Raw genomic sequence first — 23455 nt, forward strand, 5'->3', positions numbered from 1 at the left:
AAGGTTGCAACTGTTTCCTGCCCCTTAAAGACAAATATACAAACCCCGCCATATTCAGTCCAACAATATTTACACCCAGCATCCCAGTTGATTCAGAGCATTTGTTTGCAATCCCCAACAGACACTTGCAAGGCAGGCCTCCCACTCCTGCTTGTTCCTCATGGTCCCTCTGTCCCACGCTGGCCTCCAGATGGTTTGCCAACACTATCACAGTTCTCCTTTCTCCCCTTCCCATCTCCCTTCCTCCCTAGGTAGCTTAACTGCCTCCTTCCCAACATTCCACATTCTTGGCAATGGTTGCCTAGCACCCATTGTCTGGGCTCACCCTCTGACACCCAGCCACACTAGGCAGACCCTTTTGTAGATTCTGCCTCCCTTACATGCAAAGGGTGTGTGATAGATTTGTGACCATTAATGCTTCTTAACATTTTATTAGCTTCAGTGTCGAGATCTAGAATGAATGAAAAATGTGGGTCAGTTTTCTTATCTTCTTTGATCATATTTCATTTGGTGCCCAAAGATGCACATTCATTTACATGCTGCAGTGTATTTGCTGTTTACTTGAAGGGCTGATGGCATTCTTGCCCCTGACCTTAAGGACGGGAAAGAGCTTCTCTCTCTCTCTCTCTCTCTCTCTCTCTCTCTCTCTCTCTCTCTCTCTCTCTCTCACACACACACACACACACACACACACACAGAGGTTATTGATGAGGGGGCGCATTTCCCCTATACAGAGGTGCCATTACCCCTGGACTTCCGGGTGGAAGTTGGGTCCCCCACAGGCCTTGAGGCTCCCAGATTCTGCTGCTTGTTGTACTGCATGGCGCTGCGCCACTGCTGGCCTGCTCATGCCATGCCAGGTGGCTGAGCGTGAGTTATGCGGCACAACCAGCAGTGAGGGCTGAGGGCTGCTGCCAGCCTCCTGCCAGCCCACCTGACCTGCTCCGGCAGCAGCCTCCAGGCACATGCAGCAGTGGGGCAAGGCCAGACGAGAAGCAGACAGCCGCATTCTGCCTGGCCACTCCATGCCTGCACTGTGTGCACACTCGCACATGTGGCAGCACCATGTTAGCATCAAGTGTCGAGCCAGACACGCAGCAGCACAAAGGAGGAGGTCTTGTGAGGCAGCAGCACAGCAGCAGCAAGAGCCGAGCTGGAGTCTGAGGTGGGCAGGCAGCCTCTGACTCTCGGAGGCTGTGGGTCAATCTCTGCAAGAACAACCAGGTGGGGCCTGTCAGGAGCTGTCATCGGGGTGGGGGAAAGCAGGTATATGGGTAGGCAGGGAGCAGGGATCGCCCGCCCTCAGCACCTCTCAAGACCAAGCAGAGCAAGGAGCCCCTGAGAGGGTTTCCTCCATCGCCCTTCCCCTCCCCCACCCCACCCTACCCAAAGAACAACCCTTTCATTGCTGCGCAACAAGCATAAATCCAACACGCGCAGTGCTTGCTTGCACATGTGCCAAAACAGGCTACAAGGCTATACCTGTTGCGTTTCTTCCAGTGATACAGAGCAAGATGGCTCTGGCTAGCTGAAAGGAAGGATGAGGAAACTGAGAGGGGTGTGATCTGGAAGTAATGGATGGTGGAAAGAGGGGTGTGTGTGCAAATCTTAAATATGGGGATTTGAGAGTATGGTCAGTACTTGATGTGTATTATTAAGAGACTAGTAGACATTAAGCCCGTTACATTAACGGGCGCTAGAAGCGTTGTGTAGAAATGTTTGCAAGAACAGTCTTTCTTCAAGGGCAAGGGACGTGGACTTCCTTGTGCCACTTGGCCATATGCGGCGCGCGCAGCGGGCCCCGCGGCCTCAGCTAGAGGGCGGTTCTAGAAGGCCGCAAGGGGCCAGGCGGCAACGGGGGCAATCGTGGCTGGGGCCAGGTGCACGCCGCCAGCTAGGCCGCAAGGGGGGGTTGACTCCCCCCAGCACTCACAGCCGAAGTGTAAGAATCGCGTAAGGTGGGAGGGGGACCATTCATGGCTAGCCACATCCAAAGAGAAGGGAGATGGAAAGTTTTACCAAGGGGCTCTAAGCCCTGCCGCCGAAACGCTCGCCCTCGCTGCAGGTGTAGCCTCCGCCCTCCCTGGTCTCCCCGACTCCGCTCTCCCCTACTCGCCAGTCCACGTGGCCGCAGGTTGCTCCCAGCAACGATCCTTCCTCCTGCCAAGCTGAGGAGGCCAGGACCCCATTGGCCCGCTTCCTTCTCCTATTGGCCAGCCCCTGTCATGTGGAGGGGGAGGCAAGTCGGCGCCCCTGCCTGCCTCACGTGACGGGGCACCCCCACCCCCTCCAACGCGCCACGCATGCGCAGAACACCCGCAAGAGACACGGACGCAGGTACAGTAGGGTTTTATTAAATAGGATACCCCTAGACTCAGACTTGGTCAGAAGATTCATTAGTGGCAACTTGCAAAGTATTCTGTGCGTGCTCTAAGACCCTCTCTGGACTCTCTCATGTGTTGTGCAAAAGAGAGAGCGTGAGGCTACTAAGATGCATTTGTGATCATCCAACGTGTCACCTGATTTACTACAATGTTGGTTTGGCAGTACTGTAACTTGCAGGGTCCCGGCACCCTTCATAGATAGAAATTGATTAAGCCTTTCCTGCTGAAGAGCTTAAATGATGGGAAAGTTCCCCTCCCCTCTGCCTCGTGCTGCGGGGAGGTCCTTTTCCCCAGCCCAGCTCAGCACGAGGACCAAGAAGGGTCCTGATTGGCTGGCCGGGCTTGGTGGGCGTGGTTTCGGCCGAAAACGGCCGTTCCACGCTCTGAGCCGACCAGTCCTTTTGGATTGTCGGTGAGAGAGGAGCTCTTTAGTCGAGCTCCTTTCTCCTCTAGTGGGGGGGGGGGTTTCGCCCGAAAGCGGGCGTGGGGGCATTCGGCGGTGGTTCCGTCGCGGCGGCAACAGGTTTCTGGGCTTGTCGGGGGTAGCCCCGGAGAGGCGCGGCTGCAGCTGCGGGGGTTGTTCCGGCCCGGTGGAGCCTTCTCGTCGCGGCGTATTTCTTTGCTTCTGGGCTTCGGCCTGTTGGGTTTGCGGGTCCCTTAGCCCCTGGGGGGTGGACAAGCCAGGGTGTGGGGTCCGGTGCGGGGGCGGGTGGCTTCCGGGGGCCCCCATTTTCCTGTTTTGGGAAGGTGCTGGTGGCTTTTCCTAGTTTGGGCTACTGATTTTGCTGGGGCCTTTGCAGGCCTGTGGTTACAAGTCTTCCTCTGGGCTTTGGGGCTTGCTTTGGGGGGTTTTTTGTCTGTGTTTATTTTTACTCCGATCTGGTATTGTGTGCTGTGATGCCCCGTAAGGCGAAAGAAAAGAAAGGGGGGCGTCCCGTTCGTCCGCCTAAGAGGCCTGCACCCCCTCCTTCTTCCTCAGAGGAGGAAGATGAGGAAATGGCTCTTATTCGTGGCTTAATCACCCGTATGGAGGCGCTGGAGAAGGCGAAGGCTGCTCCTTCTGACCCGGGGGCCGGGCCTTCTGGCGGGGGTGGGGCTCCGCCTCCCAAGGTTCCCCGGCGGACCAGGGGGTCTGCCAGGAGTCAGCTACTAACGTCTATTTCTAGCAGGTTGGAGGCGCTGGAGAGAGGATTGAACCCATCAGGCCTGGCCCCCCCCGGGGGGCCGGAAGCGCCTTCTGCTCCTGAGGGACCAGCCCCGGCTCCGCCTGTTCCTGTGCTGCCATCTCCCGTGGACCCGGCTCCTGATGTTCCTGCGTCATCGCTGCCTGTGCCTGTCGCTTCGGTTGGACATCCGCCTGCAGATCCGGCTATGCCGTTGGTTCCGGGTGAGCCAGCAGCACCGACACCTCCCGGCGGCACCGGCCAGTGGCCTGCTGTTCCCTGGCCGATTCCTGCCATGGGTGGATGGGGACCAGCTTCCTACTGGTCCCCCTATACACAACACTTGGGCATGGGTTTTCCTTTGGCGTTTCCTGGGGTCACGGCTGGTACACAGGGTGCAGCAGAGCAGGTATGGTTGGGCGGGCGGCCTGCGAGTGGCCCGTTCCCCTCCCCCAGTTTTCCTTCTTCAGAGCAGAATGCCGCTAATCGGCCTGGGTGTTACCCAATGGGGATTCTGCCTTCGGCCCAGCACGCCCCCTATGGGGGCATGGGCCTTCCCCTAGGGGATCACTTGTTGCCTTCTACCAGGGAAAAGATTCTCAAAGGGGAGTATGTAGACATCTTTAGTCTTCTGTTTAGGAAACCAGAAGTTAAACATAAGGAGGGTGAGTCTTGCAAGGAGCATGAGGCCACCAAGAGAAAGCCAGTGGAAAAAACATGGAATAACTGGCTGTCTGGCTTTACTATCTACATGGGCGTGATAATTCAGGCGCAGCCGGCTCGGGGCCCGGCTCTCCTGAAGTATATGGATATCATTCACCGTGCTGTCTCAGATTTTGCTGGATCTTCATGGATCCGTTATGATGAGAGTTTCCGTATGAGGGCAGCTTTGGATCCCACTCTGCCGTGGGATACACCTCTGCAGGAACTATGGCTGGTGATCATGTCTCCAGCTCGCCCAGTTGAAGGTGACCGCTCGGATAGTGGACACTTGTTGTCCAGGCCTTCCGGGGTTTCGGCCGCAGCGGGGGCGGGCCAGCAGTGGGTTCAACCCCATCTGGTCTGCTGGGAGTATAACACCAGCGGCAAGTGCTCTCACTCCCCCTGTCGCTTCAGGCATGCATGCGGTTTTTGCGGAGCGAAGCACCCCAGTACATCGTGCTCCCGAGCCAAACCTGGTGGTCCCGGGTCCAAGTTTAGGCCTGGAAACAATCGGAAGGGTGGTCCCCCCCCACCCCCTTCGGGTAAGGGGCCCCAGCCCCATCAGGCTTGACGTGTTAGAGCGCTTGCTGATGGACTACCCTGACCGGTTGGCAGCCTCTTATCTACTTTTGGGCTTTCGGGATGGCTTCCGGATTCCTTCCTCTGCACGCCGGGGGCTAGGGAGTCCTCGTAATCTTAGATCTGTGGTAGGCAAGGAGGATGTGGTATTACGGAAGATTACTAAGGAGGTGGTGGCAGGTAGGGTGTTAGGCCCCTTCGATGCCCCTCCTTTTCCCCGGTTACGAACCTCGCCCCTTGGAGTGGTTCCTAAAAAGGTTCCTGGTGAATTCCGGTTAATTCACCACCTTTCGTATCCCAAAGGGTTGTCTGTCAATGATGGCATCCCCGATAGTTTGTGTTCGGTTCGTTACACTTCCTTTGATGAGGCAGTCAGAGTAGTTAGGGGTCAGGGCCCAGGGGCCCTTTTGGCCAAATGTGATATTGAATCCGCCTTTCGCCTGCTGCCCGTTCATCCGGACGACTTTGAGTTGCTGGGCTTCACATTTGCTGGCCAGTTCTATTTTGATCGGGCCTTGCCAATGGGTTGCTCGATCTCTTGTGCCGCCTTTGAGGCTTTCAGCTCTTTTTTGGAATGGGCGGTCAGGCGTAGGGCGGGCCTTCAATCTACAGCTCATTATTTAGACGATTTTCTTTTTGTCGGTAGGGGCAATTCAGGGGAATGCCACCGCTTGTTGCGCTCCTTTATGGGGCTGGCGGAGGAGCTTGGGGTACCGCTGGCTAAGGATAAAACTGAAGGGCCAGTTACCCGGCTTTCCTTCTTGGGTATTGAGATTGATACGCTTGCTGGTTGTGCTAGACTCCCGCAGGCTAAACTACTGGTGCTGGTGGAGCTGCTTAGGGCCTTAGGGCGGGCCCGTAAAGCCTCCCTTAGGGAGCTTCAGGTGGTAACGGGGCATCTTAACTTTGCTTGCAGGGTTGTTGCCCCTGGTCGGGCCTTTCTGCGTAGGATCTGTGACTTGACAATGGGCCTGCGCGCTCCCCATCACAGGGTCCGGGTTACTGAAGGGGTCAGGGCTGATTTGTCCCTTTGGGAGTCTTTTCTGGCCGGCTACAATGGGGTTACTTTTTGGAGACAGGAGCAGCTTTTAGAGGCTGATCTGCAGGTCCATTCGGACGCTGCTGGAGGTGCAGGTTTTGGGCTTTACTTTAGGGGCCGCTGGTGTGCTGCTCCCTGGCCTCGGGACTGGTTTGAACGCGGGGTCACGCGGGATTTGACCTTTTTGGAACTGTTCCCAATAGTGGTGGCAGTTCACATCTGGGCTGAGGAGTTTGCTGACTCCTCAGTTCGTTTCTGGTGCGACAACCAGGCAGTGGTGCAGGTTGTCAACTCTCAGTCTTCGCGCTCCCCTAGGGTTATGGTTCTGGTCAGAGCTTTAGTTTTGCAGTGTCTGCGGGCCAACATTTTGTTCCGCTCCCGCCATGTGCCGGGGATTCGGAACGACATCGCTGACGCTCTGTCTCGTTTCCAGGTGGACAGATTCAGAGCGTTAGCTCCCGAGGCTTCTCTGCACCCGGACCCCATGCCGGCTTTCCTTTGGCAGCTTGGCAGGTGGAGGCGCAGCAGGCGATAGCGGCGTCTCTGGCGCCTGGCACCAGAGTTAGCTACGCAGCCAAGCTTGAGGCTTTTGCCCTTTTTCGAAGGGCTGAAGGTTTGCCTGAGGTTTGGCCGGTCCCCGTGGGTCAGCTGCAACAGTTCCTAGTCACGTTACGCAGAGCGGGACGGGCCGTGTCCACCCTGGGTGGTTATTTAGCTGCCCTTGCATTTGAGGCGCAGGTGAGGGGGGTGGGTGATTTTTCCTCCGACCCTCGCGTGCGGCGCATGCTGGAGGGCTGGGCCAGGGCTGACCCTGGCCCTGGAGACTCTAGGCGGCCCTTTACCCTGGATATGGTGACCGCTACACTCAGTCAGTTAGCCGGGTGCTGTGCAGATTCTTGGGAGGTGTCTTTGTTCCGGGCTGCGGTTTTAGTGGCTTTTTTCGGAGCCTTTCGCCCCGGGGAGCTGCTCCCGCGCAGCAGGGTTTCCCCTCGTGACCGTTGTCTGCAGTTCTCCGACCTGTCATTGTCAGGAGAAGAGGCGCAGCTTTTTCTTCGCCGCTCTAAGACGGATCAGCGGGGGAGGGGCCAGACGGTTCGCTTGGCGGCCGCTGGGGATAGGCAAATTTGCCCGGTGTCGGCCCTCAGAGCCTATGTGGCTCTGGGACCGGACTCTGGGGGGTGTTTGTTCGCGCATTCGGATCGGACTCCTCTTACCCAGTATCAGTTTCTTTCAGTGATTAAAAAGGCCCTTAGAGCGGCCCTGATTCCCCTTGAGGGAATTACGCTTCACTCTTTCCACATTGGGGCAGCTACTACTGCCACGAGGTTGGGCCTCCAGGAAGCGGAGGTTCGGAGGATTGGGAGGTGGAAGTCCGTGGCGGTCAGACGCTATGTGCGCTGACAGCGGGCTTTTTTCGGCTGCTATTGATTGTGTTTTTTCCCTTGGCAGGTGTTGGGGGATCGGTGGCTCCAGTACGGATCCTGTTGTGCGGCCACTCGCTGGTCTTTTGGGCCTTCAAGCGGGCTAGCACGTCTCGTTGGGGATCCCAGCTTGGGTTTGGAAGACGGGCTGCTGTGTACTGGTTGGGCATGCGTGGGATGCTCTGGAACCAGCTACTGCCCGCGCTTAGGGAGCACTTAGATAGATTTTCCCCGCCCGACATCTTGGTTTTGCATTTAGGGGAAAATGACCTAGGCAAGCGGACTGGCCTGTCTATTGTTCAGCAGGCCTCCTCTGATTTGTCCTTATTGCAGGAATGGATGCCCGGGGTGCTTATTCTCTGGGTTAATTGGCTGCAGCGTAGGGTGTGGCGGAATGCCCGTTCGGGGCTTTGTCTAGAAAAGGCTAGGCGCAAAGCTTCAGCCGCAATTGGGAAACTTGTGATAGCTGCCGGTGGTGCTGTAATACACCACCCTAATGTGGTGGCTCGTCTTCCCGAGTTATATCGTGCCGATGGGGTTCACCTTTTGGAGCTTGGTTGTGATCTATATTTAGGTAACATACAGAGGAGGCTTGCTGAATTTTTGGGCAGTGGTGGGGCAGGGAGGTCAAGCGTGGGCTAACCTCCCTGGGTGGCGGTAACAGTGCGGGCTGAGGGGTAAGCAAGGTATAGTATCGGTGAGCACCCTTGGATATTTAAAGGTGGATTGGTTAATCGCTCCTTTGTTGCCTGTGCGGCGCGGGGAGTAATTGATGGCCATGAAACCTGCTCCAGGTCTTCACCATCCTTTGGGCTGCGCGGTCCGGGGGGGTGAATACCGGGAGCTGTCCAGGTCCCCTCTTCTAAGGGGGTGGTTGGCTTTGATGGAATAGGGCAGGGCGTGCCTGCCCCCTTTCCGGAGCCAGGGTGTGTCGCCCAAAGTGGCAATGGGTAGGATGAGGGTAATCCTAGCCCTTGCCTAGGAGCCCGCACTGTTTCGTTGGTGATTCATCACCCACTGTTCAGTTCGCCTTTGCTGGTTGTTAATTAATTAATAAAGAGTGGCCCTTTACCCATAAAGAATGTCTAAGTGTCTTCTTGGGCCGGGGTCTGGGGAAAGTTCCCCTCCCCTCTGCCTCGTGCTGCGGGGAGGTCCTTTTCCCCAGCCCAGCTCAGCACGAGGACCAAGAAGGGTCCTGATTGGCTGGCCGGGCTTGGTGGGCGTGGTTTCGGCCAAAAACGGCCGTTCCACGCTCTGAGCCGACCAGTCCTTTTGGATTGTCCCCTCCCTCCCTTCCCTGGTGCAGAGCGGGTCTAGAGATTGGTCGCCTCTGGGGCCGAGTAGGAATTTTTTGCCCTTAACCGATTGGCCATGGTTGGGGGTTTTTTCGCCTACTCCGTTCTGTATTCAGTGAGTAGTTAGGTTTTAGGTTGGCCACGTTAGCGGTAACAGTGCGGGCTGAGGGGTAAGCAAGGTATAGTATCGGTGAGCACCCCTGGATATTTAAAGGTGGATTGGTTAATCGCTCCTTTGTTGCCTGTGCGGCGCGGGGAGTAATTGATGGCCATGAAACCTGCTCCAGGTCTTCACCATCCTTTGGGCTGCGCGGTCCGGGGGGGTGAATACCGGGAGCTGTCCAGGTCCCCTCTTCTAAGGGGGTGGTTGGCTTTGATGGAATAGGGCAGGGCGTGCCTGCCCCCTTTCCGGAGCCAGGGTGTGTCTCCCAAAGTGGCAATGGGTAGGATGAGGGTAATCCTAGCCCTTGCCTAGGAGCCCGCACTGTTTCGTTGGTGATTCATCACCCACTGTTCAGTTCGCCTTTGCTGGTTGTTAATTAATTAATTAAGAGTGGCCCTTTACCCATAAAGAATGTCTAAGTGTCTTCTTGGGCCGGGGTCTGGGGAAATGCTTCACTGTTTAATTTCTGTCTTCCATGCAGTTGCTAAAGGCAGAGGAGACCTGCCTCAAAAGCAGGTGTCTTACATAGTAAATAAATAGGATTGCAGAGGAAAAGATTTTCTTCACTTGCTGTATCTCTGGGTATTTCTTGGTTGAGTTTGTATTTCTGAGGTTTCCTAATGCATCACCCTCCATTTCCCATTACTGAGCCAAAATAAATTTGTTTTGTGAAAACTGCAGTGATGCTAGTAGGAGGATTGTTCATGCAAAATTTGGTATCTGTAGGCGGTGTCAGTTAGAGTGCTGTACCTTCTATGTATCTTTATTTGGGATCAGTAGCTTAAAATTTGGTTGCTTAAAAATTGGATCCTTAGAGACAGAGTGGGGAGTGCAGAAAGAAATATGTGGGGTGGGAATATGTTGAGTTACACGTTGAAATGTTTCTGCTAATGCATATCTACATAAAAATACTTTTTTTACATCCTTACATTCTTGTGAGTTCAGTTGCTGTTTGGGCCCTCAAGAACCCGCGTGTTAAATACTGTGCGTGTCACAATGTATGTGCACAGGGGAATTATGTTTATCTTGGCAGGTGGAGGGGACGGGACAAAAGGCCATTAAGTCCAGGCTCCAAAATTACCTAGCTGTGCCTCTGCCCTTTGTAGTTGTTGCTGTATGTATAGCACGTACACACACACACACATACACAAATCTGTCTTATTTTGATGTGATAATCAGGCTGTTTTATTAATACTCAGACATCACATTCTGTCAGAGTTATGAAGCTGGTTGGGAAATTGGTTCCAGTCTGTCTTCAGCAAAACACATCCCAAGGATCAAAAACAAGAGAGCGGAAGTGCTGTCTAGCTTCCAGGTAGCTCATTTCATCATGCTAACCCCAGAAGTCAAGGGCTTACTGGACAGAATGTTGCCTCCTCTATGAAGCCTTTGGAGTCAGAGGACTATGTTTTTATCTGACTCCAGGCACTCATGCCAATTACAGGTGACGTATCTGTTTTTCTTCAGTTGCTCGTTCCTGAACATTTGGATAGCAATCAGCCAGTTCCCAGCTTGCGTATGTTACATTTTTGTACTTCACTGAGGCTGTCAAGTGATCAGCCAGCACAATGAGGAATAAATTGGTGTCTGTTTCTTCCTATGCTAAAATGCATGGTGTGTCAGAGATCCCTTCATTGACCAACAATTAAAGGGATGCTTGATGGTTGGGCTATGGAACCAGTGGTTTGGAGACAGTACTTGCAATTGCAAACTATAATAGCATTATAACAAAGTGTAATGGTCCTTCCTTGAGGCACTGTGATGGTGATCCCCATACACATTTTCAATTTTAAAAGGTTTTTGATTGAGTTATTTCTTCAGGTTTTCAGTTTAAACTTTTGGGTACAAATTCATTTAGGATTGGAGTTGCCAGTCTCAGATTTGACATAGGTATGCCTACTTCTGACATATAGGAACATGGGAATCTGCCTTATGTTGAGTCAAACCATTGATCCATCTTGCTCAGTATTGTCTACACTGACTGGCAGCAGCTTCTCCAAGGTTTCAGGGAGGAGTCTCTCCCAGTTCTACCTGGAGATGCCAGGGATTGAACCTGGAATCTTTTGCATGAAATGCAGATGCTCAATAACTGACCTATGACTCCATCCAAGTGAGTCAATAGAGATCACATGCTTATCAAACTCAGATCTATTCACAAAGCTTCCACATGAATGTATTAGCACATTACCTCCATACCAAGAACAACAGATGTAGTTCATATTTGTTTCTTCCAGTTTACTTGTTACTTAGCCATTTATCTACATGCAAAGTTTTCCTACTTAGCTGCAAGTGGCTCAGAACCTCCTGCTGGTCAGATTATTTGGATTTACAGTCATAGTTTTGTGTTCTGGGGAAGCAAGAATGCTAGATTATTGTATGTATTTTTGCAGCAAAAGTTTTGTGGTTTGGTTGAAAGGGAATGTAGTGGTAGCAGTTCATGTCATGGGGGCAGGGGAAAGGGTCTTGGTGTGACACACCACTGTTGGGTGTCACACTTTTATTTTGGACATCAGAAAGTTCCATCTGAGTTCTGAAGGTTTTGGCTGGAGTCTTTAAGGGTATGGTACAGTGCAGGCTGCTCAACCTAGGCCCCTCAGCTGTTTTGGGACTACAACTCCCATAATCCCCAACCACAGTGGCCAATAGCCAGGGATTGTGGGAGTTGTAGGCCAACATCTTCAGGAGGGCCAATGTTGAGCAGCCTTGAATTCCCATTTATGGCCCAGCACAATGTGGTATTGAGGCCAGGTTTGAATTCAGATATTTAAACACTTTAATCAGGATGTAAAGAGTGGATGGGTCTCTTCCCCTAAAAGATTTAAACAGTTCAACAGGACATAAGGAAATACAGTACTTCATCTCAGAGAAAGGTTTTGTACTTAATATTGAGGTAGCTAATGGGCTGTATGGCCTAGGAAACAGAAATGAAGCAGGAGAAAGACCTATTAGTTTCTGCCAATCCAATTATCTCTTCATTGCTAAAACATTCCCCTGCTAACTTGGCAAAGAGGCACCTTTTACCATGGTGATTCTCTTTATTTAGCAGGGGGAGAGTAACTGGCCCTATCCACCCCCAGCACAGTACCTCCAGTGACTTTTGCTGGTGTCTATCTTATGTTTCTTTTTAGATTGTGAGCCCTTTTGGGACAGGGATTCATCTTATTTATTTATTATTTCTTTGTGTAAACTGCCATGAGCCATTTTTGGAAGGGCAGTATAGAAATCGAATAAATAAAATAAAAATAAATTATTCAAACAACCAAAGTGGTGTCTATAAACATAGACATCACCAAATGGAGTACACAGAAATCAAATTGATTACATTGTTGGTGCAAGGAGGTGGAAGAGCTCAGTAATAACAGCAAAAACGTGCCCAGGGGCCGATTGTGGAACAGATCACAAACTGCTATGTGCAAGTTCCAAGTCAAGCTAAAGCAGAAAAGCAAAGCTATCCAGCTTCCACATTATGATCTTGAGAATGTACCCACCATTTTCAAGGAGAACATCAGGAACCACTTTGAAGTTCTGAACCTCATTGATAGGGAACCAGAGGAACTGTGGAATGAAATCAAAGTTTTTAAGGATGACTGTGAAAAGAGACTGCCAAAGACCAAGAAACAGAAGAAAGCAAAATGGATGTCAGAACAGATTGTGGAAATTGCCAAGAAGAGGAGAGAAGCCAAAGTCAAGAAAGGTAAAGACCTCAGGAAATAACTTAATATGGAATTTCAATGTACTACAATGATATGTGTAAAGACCTTGAGGATGGAAATAGACATGGAAAAACAAGGAAAGTTTTCCAAAATATCTCTGAGCTCAGAAGGAAGTTCCAACCTCAAATTGGTATGTTAAGGGTTGTCAAAGGACAAGTAGTAATTGATTCAGAGAAGATCAACCAGAGATGGAAGGAGTATACTGAAAATCTGTACAGCAGGGACATCAACATCCAAGAGACTCTAGAAGATATTCCCTACTTGCAAGAACCTCTAGTACAGGAAGATGAAGTTAGATCAGCACTCCTGTCATTAACAAGTCAGAAGGCTACAGGAATTGATGGAATAGCTACAGACATATGGCAGGCAACAGAAGAAGAGACAGTCGAGGCTCTAACCAAACTATGCTAGCATATTTGGAGAATGACACAGTGGCCAACAGATTGGAAGAGGTCCATCTACATACCCATTCCAAAGAAAGGAGACTTAACAGATTGCGCAAACCATCACACAATATTCTTAATTTAATATGCTAGCAAAATAATGCTCAGGATCATCCAATGCAGATTAGAGCACTATGTGGAAAGGAAAATGCCAGATGTTCACGCTGGTTTCAGAAAAGGCCGAGGAACAAGAGACATTATTGCTGATGCATGCTGGATAACTGAGAAAGCCAAAGAATACCAACAATAAGTCAATATGTGCTTTATTGGCTACAGAAAAGCCTTCGATTGCATCGACCATGTCATATTGTGGAATATCCTTAGAAAAATGGCATCCCAGAGCATCTCATTGTTCTCATGAGAAACCTAAAAGGAAGCCACAGTCTAGATGGAAGATGGTGAAACAGACTGGTTCCAGATCGGCAAAAAAGTAAGACAAGGCTGTATTCTTCCTCCTTATTTATTCAACTTATATGCTGAACATATACTGAGAGAAGCTGGATTGGAAGAAGATGGGCGTGGTTTTAAAGTTGGAGGAAGAAACATCAATAACCTGCGCTGCACTGATGACACCACTCTGATTGCAGAGAATGTGGATGATCTGCAAGCTCTAGAAATGAAAGTCAAGGAGCATAGTGAAAAAATGGGACTATAAATAAATATAAAGACTAAACTCATGACAACAGGTACAGCAACCAACCTCAGAACTGATAATGAAGACATTGAAGTGGTGGATAGTTTCTGCCTTTTAGGATCAACCATCAACAGGAAAGGATCCAGCAATCAAGAAATAGGCCACAGTCTAGCACTTGGTAGGGTTGCAACGAAGGCCTTGGACAGGATATTTAGATGCCGTAAATACCTACAAAGATTAGAATCATTCAGACAAAGGTTTTTCCCTTGAGATTCTATGGGTGTGAAAGCTGGACGTTGAGGAAGCAAAATAGAAAAAGTATTGATGCTTTTGAACTTTGGTGCTAGAGAAGACTTTTGAGGATACCATGGACAGCCAGGGAAACAAACAAATCGATCATAGAACTAATCAATCAATGAATGCACCACTGAGATACCTAAAAGGCCAAGCTGAAGACAGATCATCCTGAAGAGAATCTATCTATGTGGTCGCTAAGAGTCGACACTGACTTGAAGGCATTTAATCAATCAATCGATCAATCAATCCTCAGAGGTAATTTGAAATTCAAAATTGGAGACTGGATCACAAGTTTGGTCTCAGTTTTAATATGTTCAAAGGTTTTCTGGAGATCTGAATGTGTTGGTTATCTACCTGTTAATGCTGTATTGCTAACCCACACCTGCCCGGCCTTACCTTTCCACAAAGCCCAAAAATAAAGCCATGACCCATTTTTATCTTACCGAACATTGTGTCTTCCTTTCAGCCCTGACCAACAAAATGTCTCTGATTGTGGATTATGAGGGCACAAACCAGCCAAAGATAAACAACTTTTCACCCCATTGATTTCAATGGAAAAGTCTGGCATGTGCCGAACTTCCTGTCAGTAGAACTGTCTGCTCCACCTGTATGTTTTGAAACAAATATAATATAACTCCAGTACACTCTCTTCTGAAGGAAGGTGATGCTGTGAGGCTGTTGTAGCCTGTTTTACACATATGGTTCCCCTTTAATGTTTAAATGCCATCTCTGATTCCCTTTAAAATAAACAAATTGCCTTTTAATTGTCATATTGTGTCTTAGTCGTGCTGCTGCTGCTTCCTTTCTCTCTAAGTAAATACAGTGTTTGTGCTATCCACAGCTGGATAATTTTGATTTTTTAAAAATAAGAGCTACTTTTTACATGTGGAAAATCAGAGTGACAGCATTGAGACCCACCCCACCTCTGTGAGTCTTTGTACTTTATGGAGAAGCTAGCTGGAGTGCAGGGTGAGGTAGTTAAGGGGAAAATCTGTTTGCCCCATATTTCCATTGAGTGAAGACTATGAGGATAATGCACAGGCCTCCATTTCCCAGAAGGAAAGAGAAGGAGGAGAAATGGAGCTCTGTCTTCAGCTCTGATTCCATATGCAAGCATTGTGCCAATGTGGGAAAGGGACGTAATTTCTTTTACAAAAAGTTAATTGTAGTGGTGGAATGCAGACCATGAAATAGCTTGGTAGGCTTCCAAGGAGAGGCTATTCCATAGCATGCAATTTTGTGATTTGGGTTTTTAATGAATTTCTATGACAGAGAATAATTGGGATTATACAGTAGAAGTATCAGATATATTACCAAACACCATCTTTCAAATATGTCTGCCCTGTATAAAATATGCTGAAATAAGAGTTAAAAGTAGGCAACAAAGGAGAGCCAGTGGAATAGTGTGCTGCATTCACTGCTATCACCTTTTTTTAAGGTAATAAGACAAGATAATATGTCTAAGTTCTATAGGATGTCTAATTTCACAGCAAACCTTCAGTGGCACTCAGCAGTCTTCAGCTGTCAGCCATACTTTGGAGTTCCACCTCAGCAGTGCTAGTTTCATAGCAACCACTGAAGCTCAAATAGACAAAAATATTTTGCATTTCAACAGATTAGATATGTTATCTGTCAGATCTACAATAACAAGGCACATTTGCAGACGTTAGCCAGTCTTTCTATGACAAGTATATATTCAGTCTTTGCTTGATACACAAGCACCAGCTTGAAAAAGGTGAGCCCAATTAGCACAAATAATACTGTCAAAAAGGTTATATTAAATGAAGAGTCAATTCATGTATTATCAAAGTATTATCAATTATTACGCAAAAAATCAATGCACATAGTGTGTACGGCCATCTACATGTTTCATTGGGCTAACTGCTTTCCATAGGCACCTTCCTACCTGGGTGGGTCCTGAGAGACTCACTTCACCACCACCAACACTACATGAAAGTTATGGACACAGAGATGGTTTGGGGGATCCACAGTGAGCCTTTCTAAGACCTGAGTCTTGGCAGCCATCATACTGCCAACTCCTGATACTGGCTCCTACAACAACAAAAACTGTCTGTCTTAGCTTTCAAAGCAAATTCCAGCCACCCCAGAGAGCTATGAGCCTCATTTTACAGTTCACTACCCAGGTCATCATGTTTGCACTTATATTTAAAAAACAAAGGATTACCCATTATTTCTAATAACTACATTTCAGTTGTAAATGATAGTTATTGAAAAACCAGACACTTCTTGAAGATGATGCATGAACTAATGGAAACTTTTAAGACAAACTGATCATACTGAAACTTTTAACATAATTTCCACATGATATCCAACGAAATAGTGGGGAAAGTAGATATTATAAAATTTCAGTGTAGAAGTGTTTAAAAAAAAAATCCAAGTCATGCTAAGTGTGTAATTTCCCTCTTAAAAATTCAGTGCCTAATATACACCCTTCAGTACTATCTTGCTGGCGAGAAATTGGTAGCTTTGAGGAAATTGCTGATTTTCTGAACAGATTTGTTCATTCATGCAGCACTTTGTAATTAAAAACATTATTTAGGAATCATAGAAAGTTTTTAAAAGTAGCAATGGAATGTCTCATGAACCATGCCATTTAGCATCATTTTGAATCAAAATGTGGATATTAAGTGCTATCCAGCTTTAAGAAAAGTGTTCAAATGCTTTATGAGGCAAAAGCTTGGAAGTGGGGGACTTTAAATATGTCTTGATTGTCCTACTAGTTCCCATTTCGCTATCCAGTTATCTTTAATTCTAACTGCCCCTCATGTTAATGTTCTTCTTAATTTAATTTCCTTGTTATATAGAATTGATCTCAGTTCATTATTTCCTGATCATTCTTGTATTGTAAATAGGGCTACCAGCTTTGAAATGATAAAAGACTGAAGCCAATGTAGAGTGAGGGAGTTGGGTAAGGGCAGGTGAAGTAAAGGTAAAATATGCCTGTCAAAGGATGGAATCTGGACAAATCTACTGGGTGAGGAGGGGAGCCAGGACAAAACCAAGGCAGAAGCACAGTCATGAGGCGTGAAGTGGGGGCGGGAGGGGGGCAGACTGGAGATGTGCAAGCTGGCTTGATTCAAGCCAGTCTCAACATCGAATTGGCCGGTTCGGGCAGTCTGAGTTTGAACTGGCCCAGCCCACCAAAGTGGGGTGCCGGTCTGAGTTTAAACTAAAGGTTTGAACCAAAACAGTTCAGAACGGTTCAGTGGTTTGCTGGTAAAGGGGGATCTGGTGAGGATTTGCCTCTACCAGTAAAGGAGCGAGGGGCGGGGGGCCTAGACCTAAGCCTAGAGGGGCAGGAGTCAGTTTGTACTTACAAGTACTCTTGGTGGCTGTGGCCACAGTGGTGGGGACAGTGGTGGCTCCCCTACCAGCCTTCCCCAGATTAGCCAGGGCCAGCAGTGGTCCGGTTCAGGCTTTCTCCAGCCTGGTTTGGGCCTCCATGTATGTGTGGAGGTCATTTTAGTAACCTCCATGCATGCGCAGAGGCAATTTGTGGGTCTGCTTCAACCAGAACCTAAACTGAACCGAGTCTGGTCAGGTCAAAACCAGTTTGAATTTGAACCAAACTGGCAAAAACCAGTTTTGTGCGCGTCCCTAGACCAGACGGATCAGGGGATGGAGTCCAGCAGAATCTGGAGTTTTCATACTCCAGAACAGGTTACCTGACAAAACATAGTTTTATGGATCAATGAAGTAAAATAATGGCTGCTGAATAGCCTTATCTGCCAACAGGGTATATCGGAAATATTAATATCTGAAATATTAATCTCTGAGTTTTGACTGTATTAAAAAGTCCTGATGTACTGAGAAGGTTCACATATAATAGCAGTACCTGAGGTTTGTGCAAGCATTCCCCCACCCCAAACCCTGCACAAGTCTGTACTTCCTTTCCAGGTTACGATATGCTGAGACTGGACGTGATTTTCGAACCCACCCACCTTGGCATATCCTGCTCTACTTTTGTCAGGAAGACCAATATCTGTAACTTACTTAAGATCTCAGTAGGGCACAAGGAGTTGTATGGGAAAGGGAGAACTGGTGAAATCCACTCCTGCTGTCACGAGCCTGCCAACCTGGATTAACCACTCGTAAATCAATGACACGGTACTCGGTTGTAAATGTGTCTCAGATTTCAGCTTAACTAGAAAACAATCGGTCTAGACAAACAATCCCAGAACACAGCAACAATTAATCCATGCACAAAAATTCCCCATCGACTCCAATAAACCAGACCTTCTTACAAAGTTTCAGAGGTCTAGATTCCAAGATCACATGACAAGACTAATGCAGGCTGATTAGATGCGTTGTCTCCAGTGGTCCGCTCAGGGAACAAGCTGCAGAATTTATAGCCAACAGCCAGGTGCACCCTGTCACCACCCCACTCCCGGCAGCTGCCACAAATTCAGTCAGTCTCTTGCTTCCTTCTTGCTGATAACTGGCTACATCTTCTCAACTCCACCACCTGCCATTGACGCTTCTCTCGCCTACATTGTCTGGGAGACAATGATTGCTCAACCTCCTGCTCAGACTCCAACCCTTCTCTCCAGAGACCATTCTGCCCCGTTGGCTCCTCCCTCAGCAACCTCTCACCCTGGCTCCTTCTCAGATGCCTCCCAACTCAGGACGTCTCCCTGCTTCCCAGTAAATCCACTGCCTCCCCTCCTCTTCCGAGTCCTCAGGTGGGAGCATAACACCTGCTCTGCACCCTGAATGAGTGGAAGTGTTCTGCTCATGAAAATTTTACTCTGTATACAACCCAGGAGCATTTCCAGATGGGCCTTTTAGCTCATCTCTCCTTCTGAATGGAGGGTGTACATTCACATATCAGCCAGATTTACCCTGAAGTCCTATGAGCTATTGGGAAGCACTCCACACAATTGGAGTTTTTCCTTTTGCATTGGAACAAAGCCCAATTTATGTCCAAAGTTTTAAAAAATCCACTTTTCGTGTCTGTTTTTTGGGGGCAAATTCAAACTCGTAGTAAAGCCTCGCAGTAAACCTGCTGTCTGAAAATGCATACTGTCTAAAGCTGCGGTCTGAAAATGCTCAGAGAGAAACAACAGAGGAAGGGTGACCAAATGCAAACCGGAACCTCGCCAGGTTAAAAATATGCCACTTGGAGCTTCTTAGATGAACGGCAGTATATACATCAATAAGAATATGCATTTATTTCAGATACATGGGGTTACGTGGATTAGTTGTGCTTTAACTGTTGTGAGACCCTGAAAAGATACTTTTGCTCTCTATTTCTTAAAACACAACAGTGGACCACAAGGCTTCCGGGTGGGTGGGATAAAAGAGCCTACCCTGCAAGTTTCGAGTTGGCTCAACCCTAGATTTAGCTATCGATACAGAAGTAAAGGTGAGGCGTATGGCCTCAGTATTCAGACAGTCATGACAAGAATGATCATAGGCTAGACTGTAGGTTGCCTCATCAAATGATCAGCAGCTGGAACACTTCTTGTCTTTATGGCAACAGGATGACACACTTGGTATAATTTGTAGACTACTCACTGGCTGTTTGATAGATTCTGAAGTTCTGAGACGGAACCGATTAACATGAATAAATGTAAATGATGGTTACCTAAATTACAAATAAACTACAGATTAACAAATCACCCTATATGTGCTATAAAACCAGTCACGGCTTAAATCTTATGGATACTTTGATGTATAGGCATGCCAAGCACAGTTTAAGCAGAATTGTTTGTGCTTGAACAAAGCCGTGGCTGACATAAATATCCTCAGACAGTAATTAAAGTGTTTCTCTGCGATGGCAAATGCAATGCCAGCACATAACCCAGTAGCAGAAAGGTGGATACAAAAGGTTTTTTATAGTCAATATATGGTGGGGTGGGGTGGTCCGGGCTCGCAATTAATCATTTGTATTGAATCTATTGATTCCTAGCACATACATGCTTGATATTTTGCATAGTGAATGAGAAACAAGTACAACCACAAATTTGCTATGAAAAATGCACATATCATCTAACAGAATTGCAGAACAAAACAGGCAGGGAAACATATTTGAGACTTAGTGTTCAAATCATGAAAGTGTATATTTGCATGGTATATTTTGAAATTTTTTAACAGTTCCAGTAAACAGAAAAAAGATCAAATGAAAATATTCTAGAACTTATCAGTGACCAATGATTTTGCTTTAGCAATGTACTGGCATTGCTATTGGCATGTGGCTAATCCGATTTTTAGATTACCTCAGTGTCATCTAGATGACATCTATAATGAGCAACTATCAAAACGTATATCTTGATTTTTTTTAAAAAAATCTAGATTCCACAAGATATACACACACCTCACACACATACAAAATTTTGATGTTAAATGTAATGGGGCCATTCACACAACGTGCAAGGCAGGCAGAAGGCTTCCCCAACCTTGCCCTTCCCCTGGATTATCCTTCATTGCTTGGTGGGAGCATGCTCCGTGCTCCCACATGATCAGCCCTGCTCCATGCGGCATGGATTGAGATGTGGCTGGGACCTGTTGTCCTGGCCTCCATGAAGCCCACAATGCTGTGCACGACATGCACACTGCATTGGGGAATTGCCCCAAGAGAAGGGCATTCTAGGTGCCTGTCTGTGTGCGGCCAGGCAGGGAGCAGCCCGTGCTTGCACACGAGCAGGTAGCTGTGGGTAAAGGAGCGCTCGCAGGTAGCCAAGGGTAAAGGAGTACTCGATCCCTTAACCTCGGCTAACAGCTGGGCTTAAAAGCCGGGCTAGGCGGCACTGGCCCACTGGATTGGGCCAATCCCAGCAGTTCTCATGTGCAGCCTAACCCTAGCCCAGCTTAGACTGTGTGTGAGAACAGCCTCAGTATTTTCAGAGCCTACCTGTTTAGAGGCTCACAGATGCTTATGCTTCTTACGGCTAACAGGACACTGATTGTATCATTATTTGTATCTAGCCTGTCCAGGAATCACTGATATACACCCAACACAGCCTCCCGTCATTCTTGTTGTGTGTTTGAGCACTTAAAACACAAGAATGCAGGCAGTGTTAGAAGGAACACGTCTGTTCCACCAACCCCTTCAGCCAAAGACTTTCTCAGGTTTAAAAAAAATAAATTATCCCAAACTTCCTCAGATGTGTTCAAAGCATCTTACATGGGATATTCCATACAAAAGCATGGATTTAAACTAGAGTCCCATGGGTAAGCTGAATGCTCGAGCCACTACAGCACACAAAATCAAGCCTGCCAGGGTCAGACTATGCACTTAACATAACATTTAATTTGGGCCTCAGAAAATTATATGGGCTGACATCCAGGCTAGTGTTGCACTAGGGCAATGAGAGAATCTGCGCATGCTTAAGGAGTTTGTGGAGCTGCGCAAAGTTGTGGTGCTCTGCAGTGTTGTGCACCCACCTATGCAAGACCTTATCCAAGACATACACACGTTTACACTGCAGGGTTGCATAACCTGTTGAGCAACTGTTTGCCCAATGCATTTGTGCAAACAGTTGTGCGAGCTGCTGTGTAACTTGTCAACATCCTTCACAAGCACACGGACCAGTCTAGAACAGACATTACTTTCTTTGTGCCATGTCCTTGCACTACTTCTTAGCATTAGCATAACACCTTGGTTTTTCCTCAGGAGTTGTTTGTGCTACAATGGTGATGAATACAATAATTAACATTACATGTTCAAATTTACAAACTGCATTCTATATTCAAGTCAAGGAAGGGGCAATCTTCCGATCACTGCTATCTGCATGGATTAAGAGAATTGGCAGAAGTGAATAGGAACAACTGTCTTTTCACGTCAACATTTTGCAGCTCAAAAACAGGAAAGTCGTTTATAATAAGGAACTTTTTTTGTATGGATTGTTGCTGTTTTGTTTTGTTTGGGTGGGTGGGTGACTGTCATTCCTATTAGTCAAACTAGGAAACACCTTTACATAGAACATTACACCAACTGCATGGGCAAGTAGCTAATTTTCAGTTACATACAGAGCAAGTTTTCTTCTTCATGCAAATTTGTTTAGGCACTTGGAGTAGCTAGTGGCTAATCCCAAAACTAGGTAACTGTCTATTGTGCCTGAGCCAGTATTCTGTGTAACCTGACAGTTTGTATAACCCTTTACAAAGAACATTCTGATTCGGTACAATGAAAGGCTTCACCTTCCTGCTTTGTGTTTCTTTTCTGGGACCAATACAGCAGTGGCCCTTGGAAGAAAGCATCTTTGCCAGATCTTGTATTGAATATGCAGACATTTTAAGAGGTGCAGCTAAAGATTCTGTTAGGGAGCTGATTAGGATCAGAACATTTTGGAGCTCACCCATCTTCATTTAGAATGACAGGAATAAAAACTATTCTTTTCTTCCTAATTAAAGTTGGCTAGCGGATAAAGCTCCAAGAGATAAAAGCTGGAGCTTAAGAGTACGCACAGAAGACTGAGTCGTTATTGTGGAATGAATGCTTCAGTGAATAACAATCAAAACCATATAATGAAATCTTTTTCTTTCCCTAATATGCTATAATGTGAGTGTATGCGGCACTAGAAGCCTTTTTCATATATAATTATACTCTTGAAAGCCAATTTGTTTTTAGTAAACTCTGAAGGCCACAGAAGGACAGATAAATGAATGGCAAATTCCACTGAGTGTTTTATCAGCTTTCTACCACTCTCTGCACCATGCCAGACAAAAAGGTGAATAAACCATCCTGCTACTAAAGGTCCTCTAAAAGGCCATGTATAGATTCGAAAACAGGTTATTAATTCTATACAGTGTTACATTTTTCCCCATCTCCAAGTTCTTTGCTAGCAGACAGTTGTGTGATTCATAGGGCTACCAGAAAGCAAAGATAGTCAATCTGAATTTAGTGCTATTGTTACCTATGGTTAATGAGGTTGAGTCAGGAATGATTTTTGGACTCGCATTTCCCACTACTTCTCACATCTCTCAGTTGCTGAGTGTAATGGTCTCAGATCATTTCTATATAATTGGAAGCATTAGACTCTCACAGTCTGATACTAGTTCCTTGTATATGTTTTTCTTCTGCACACCTCTCTAACTGTCTCTCTATTTCCTTATAGTGTTGGAGTCTAAGCAGACACTTCTTTTTCTTGGAAGCCTAGCACTCATTACAGCAGGAGTGCAACATCAAGCAAAGCATCAATAACAGAATGTAACACATTCTTAGAGCAGAGATTATGTATGGGAGTGGTACCATGTATGGCCTGGCCTGTCAGCTGTACATATTGAGCTTTGATACATGTATGGATAAAGGTGAGTATTCCACATGGATTTTTGTGGTGAAAACCATCATTTAACTTGGCCCATAACGGAATAATTTACAGCAGTGTTCATCAAATGGTCAGCTCGTCTTCTGACTGAATTTCAGCTAAAGTGTCCCAGATAAAAGCAGGGACTGCATTTGTTTAGTTATATGACTTTTTTAAAGGATTAAACAAAAATACTCAGGATGTGTCTGTTAATGGCTACTTGCTATGAGAGCTAAATGGAAACTCTGTGTTTAGAGGCAGTATTAGCAGCTGATGGATCAAACAACAGGAAATGACTATCCCACTCACACCCTCCTTGTCATGTTGGAGAGGCACCTGGGTATCTCTTTTGA

At 47.3% G+C, this 23455-nt stretch overlaps 1 protein-coding gene across 4 annotated transcripts; it reads left to right on the forward strand.

Annotated features, from left to right (window-relative positions):
• The first annotated feature begins 337 nt into the window (after positions 1-337).
• LOC128339931 (uncharacterized) lies at positions 338-23254 on the forward strand. 4 transcript variants are annotated; one of them, XM_053284463.1, is made up of 3 exons: positions 338-473; positions 3551-3771; positions 7317-9480. In XM_053284463.1, the coding sequence occupies exons 1-3, from the start codon at positions 415-417 to the stop codon at positions 7928-7930; spliced, it is 894 nt and encodes a 297-aa protein (XP_053140438.1). In that variant the 5' UTR covers positions 338-414; the 3' UTR covers positions 7931-9480. The 4 variants fall into 4 exon arrangements, with proteins under 4 accessions (XP_053140438.1, XP_053140448.1, XP_053140455.1 ...); XM_053284473.1 differs by having other exon boundaries at positions 356-473; positions 3554-3771; XM_053284480.1 differs by lacking the exons at positions 338-473; positions 7317-9480 and adding an exon at positions 22914-23254 and having other exon boundaries at positions 3039-3771.
• Positions 23255-23455: the final 201 nt, after the last annotated feature.

Source organism: Hemicordylus capensis, chromosome 1 (genome assembly GCF_027244095.1).
Source record: "Hemicordylus capensis ecotype Gifberg chromosome 1, rHemCap1.1.pri, whole genome shotgun sequence".
In the NCBI taxonomy this organism is placed as follows: domain Eukaryota; kingdom Metazoa; phylum Chordata; class Lepidosauria; order Squamata; family Cordylidae; genus Hemicordylus; species Hemicordylus capensis.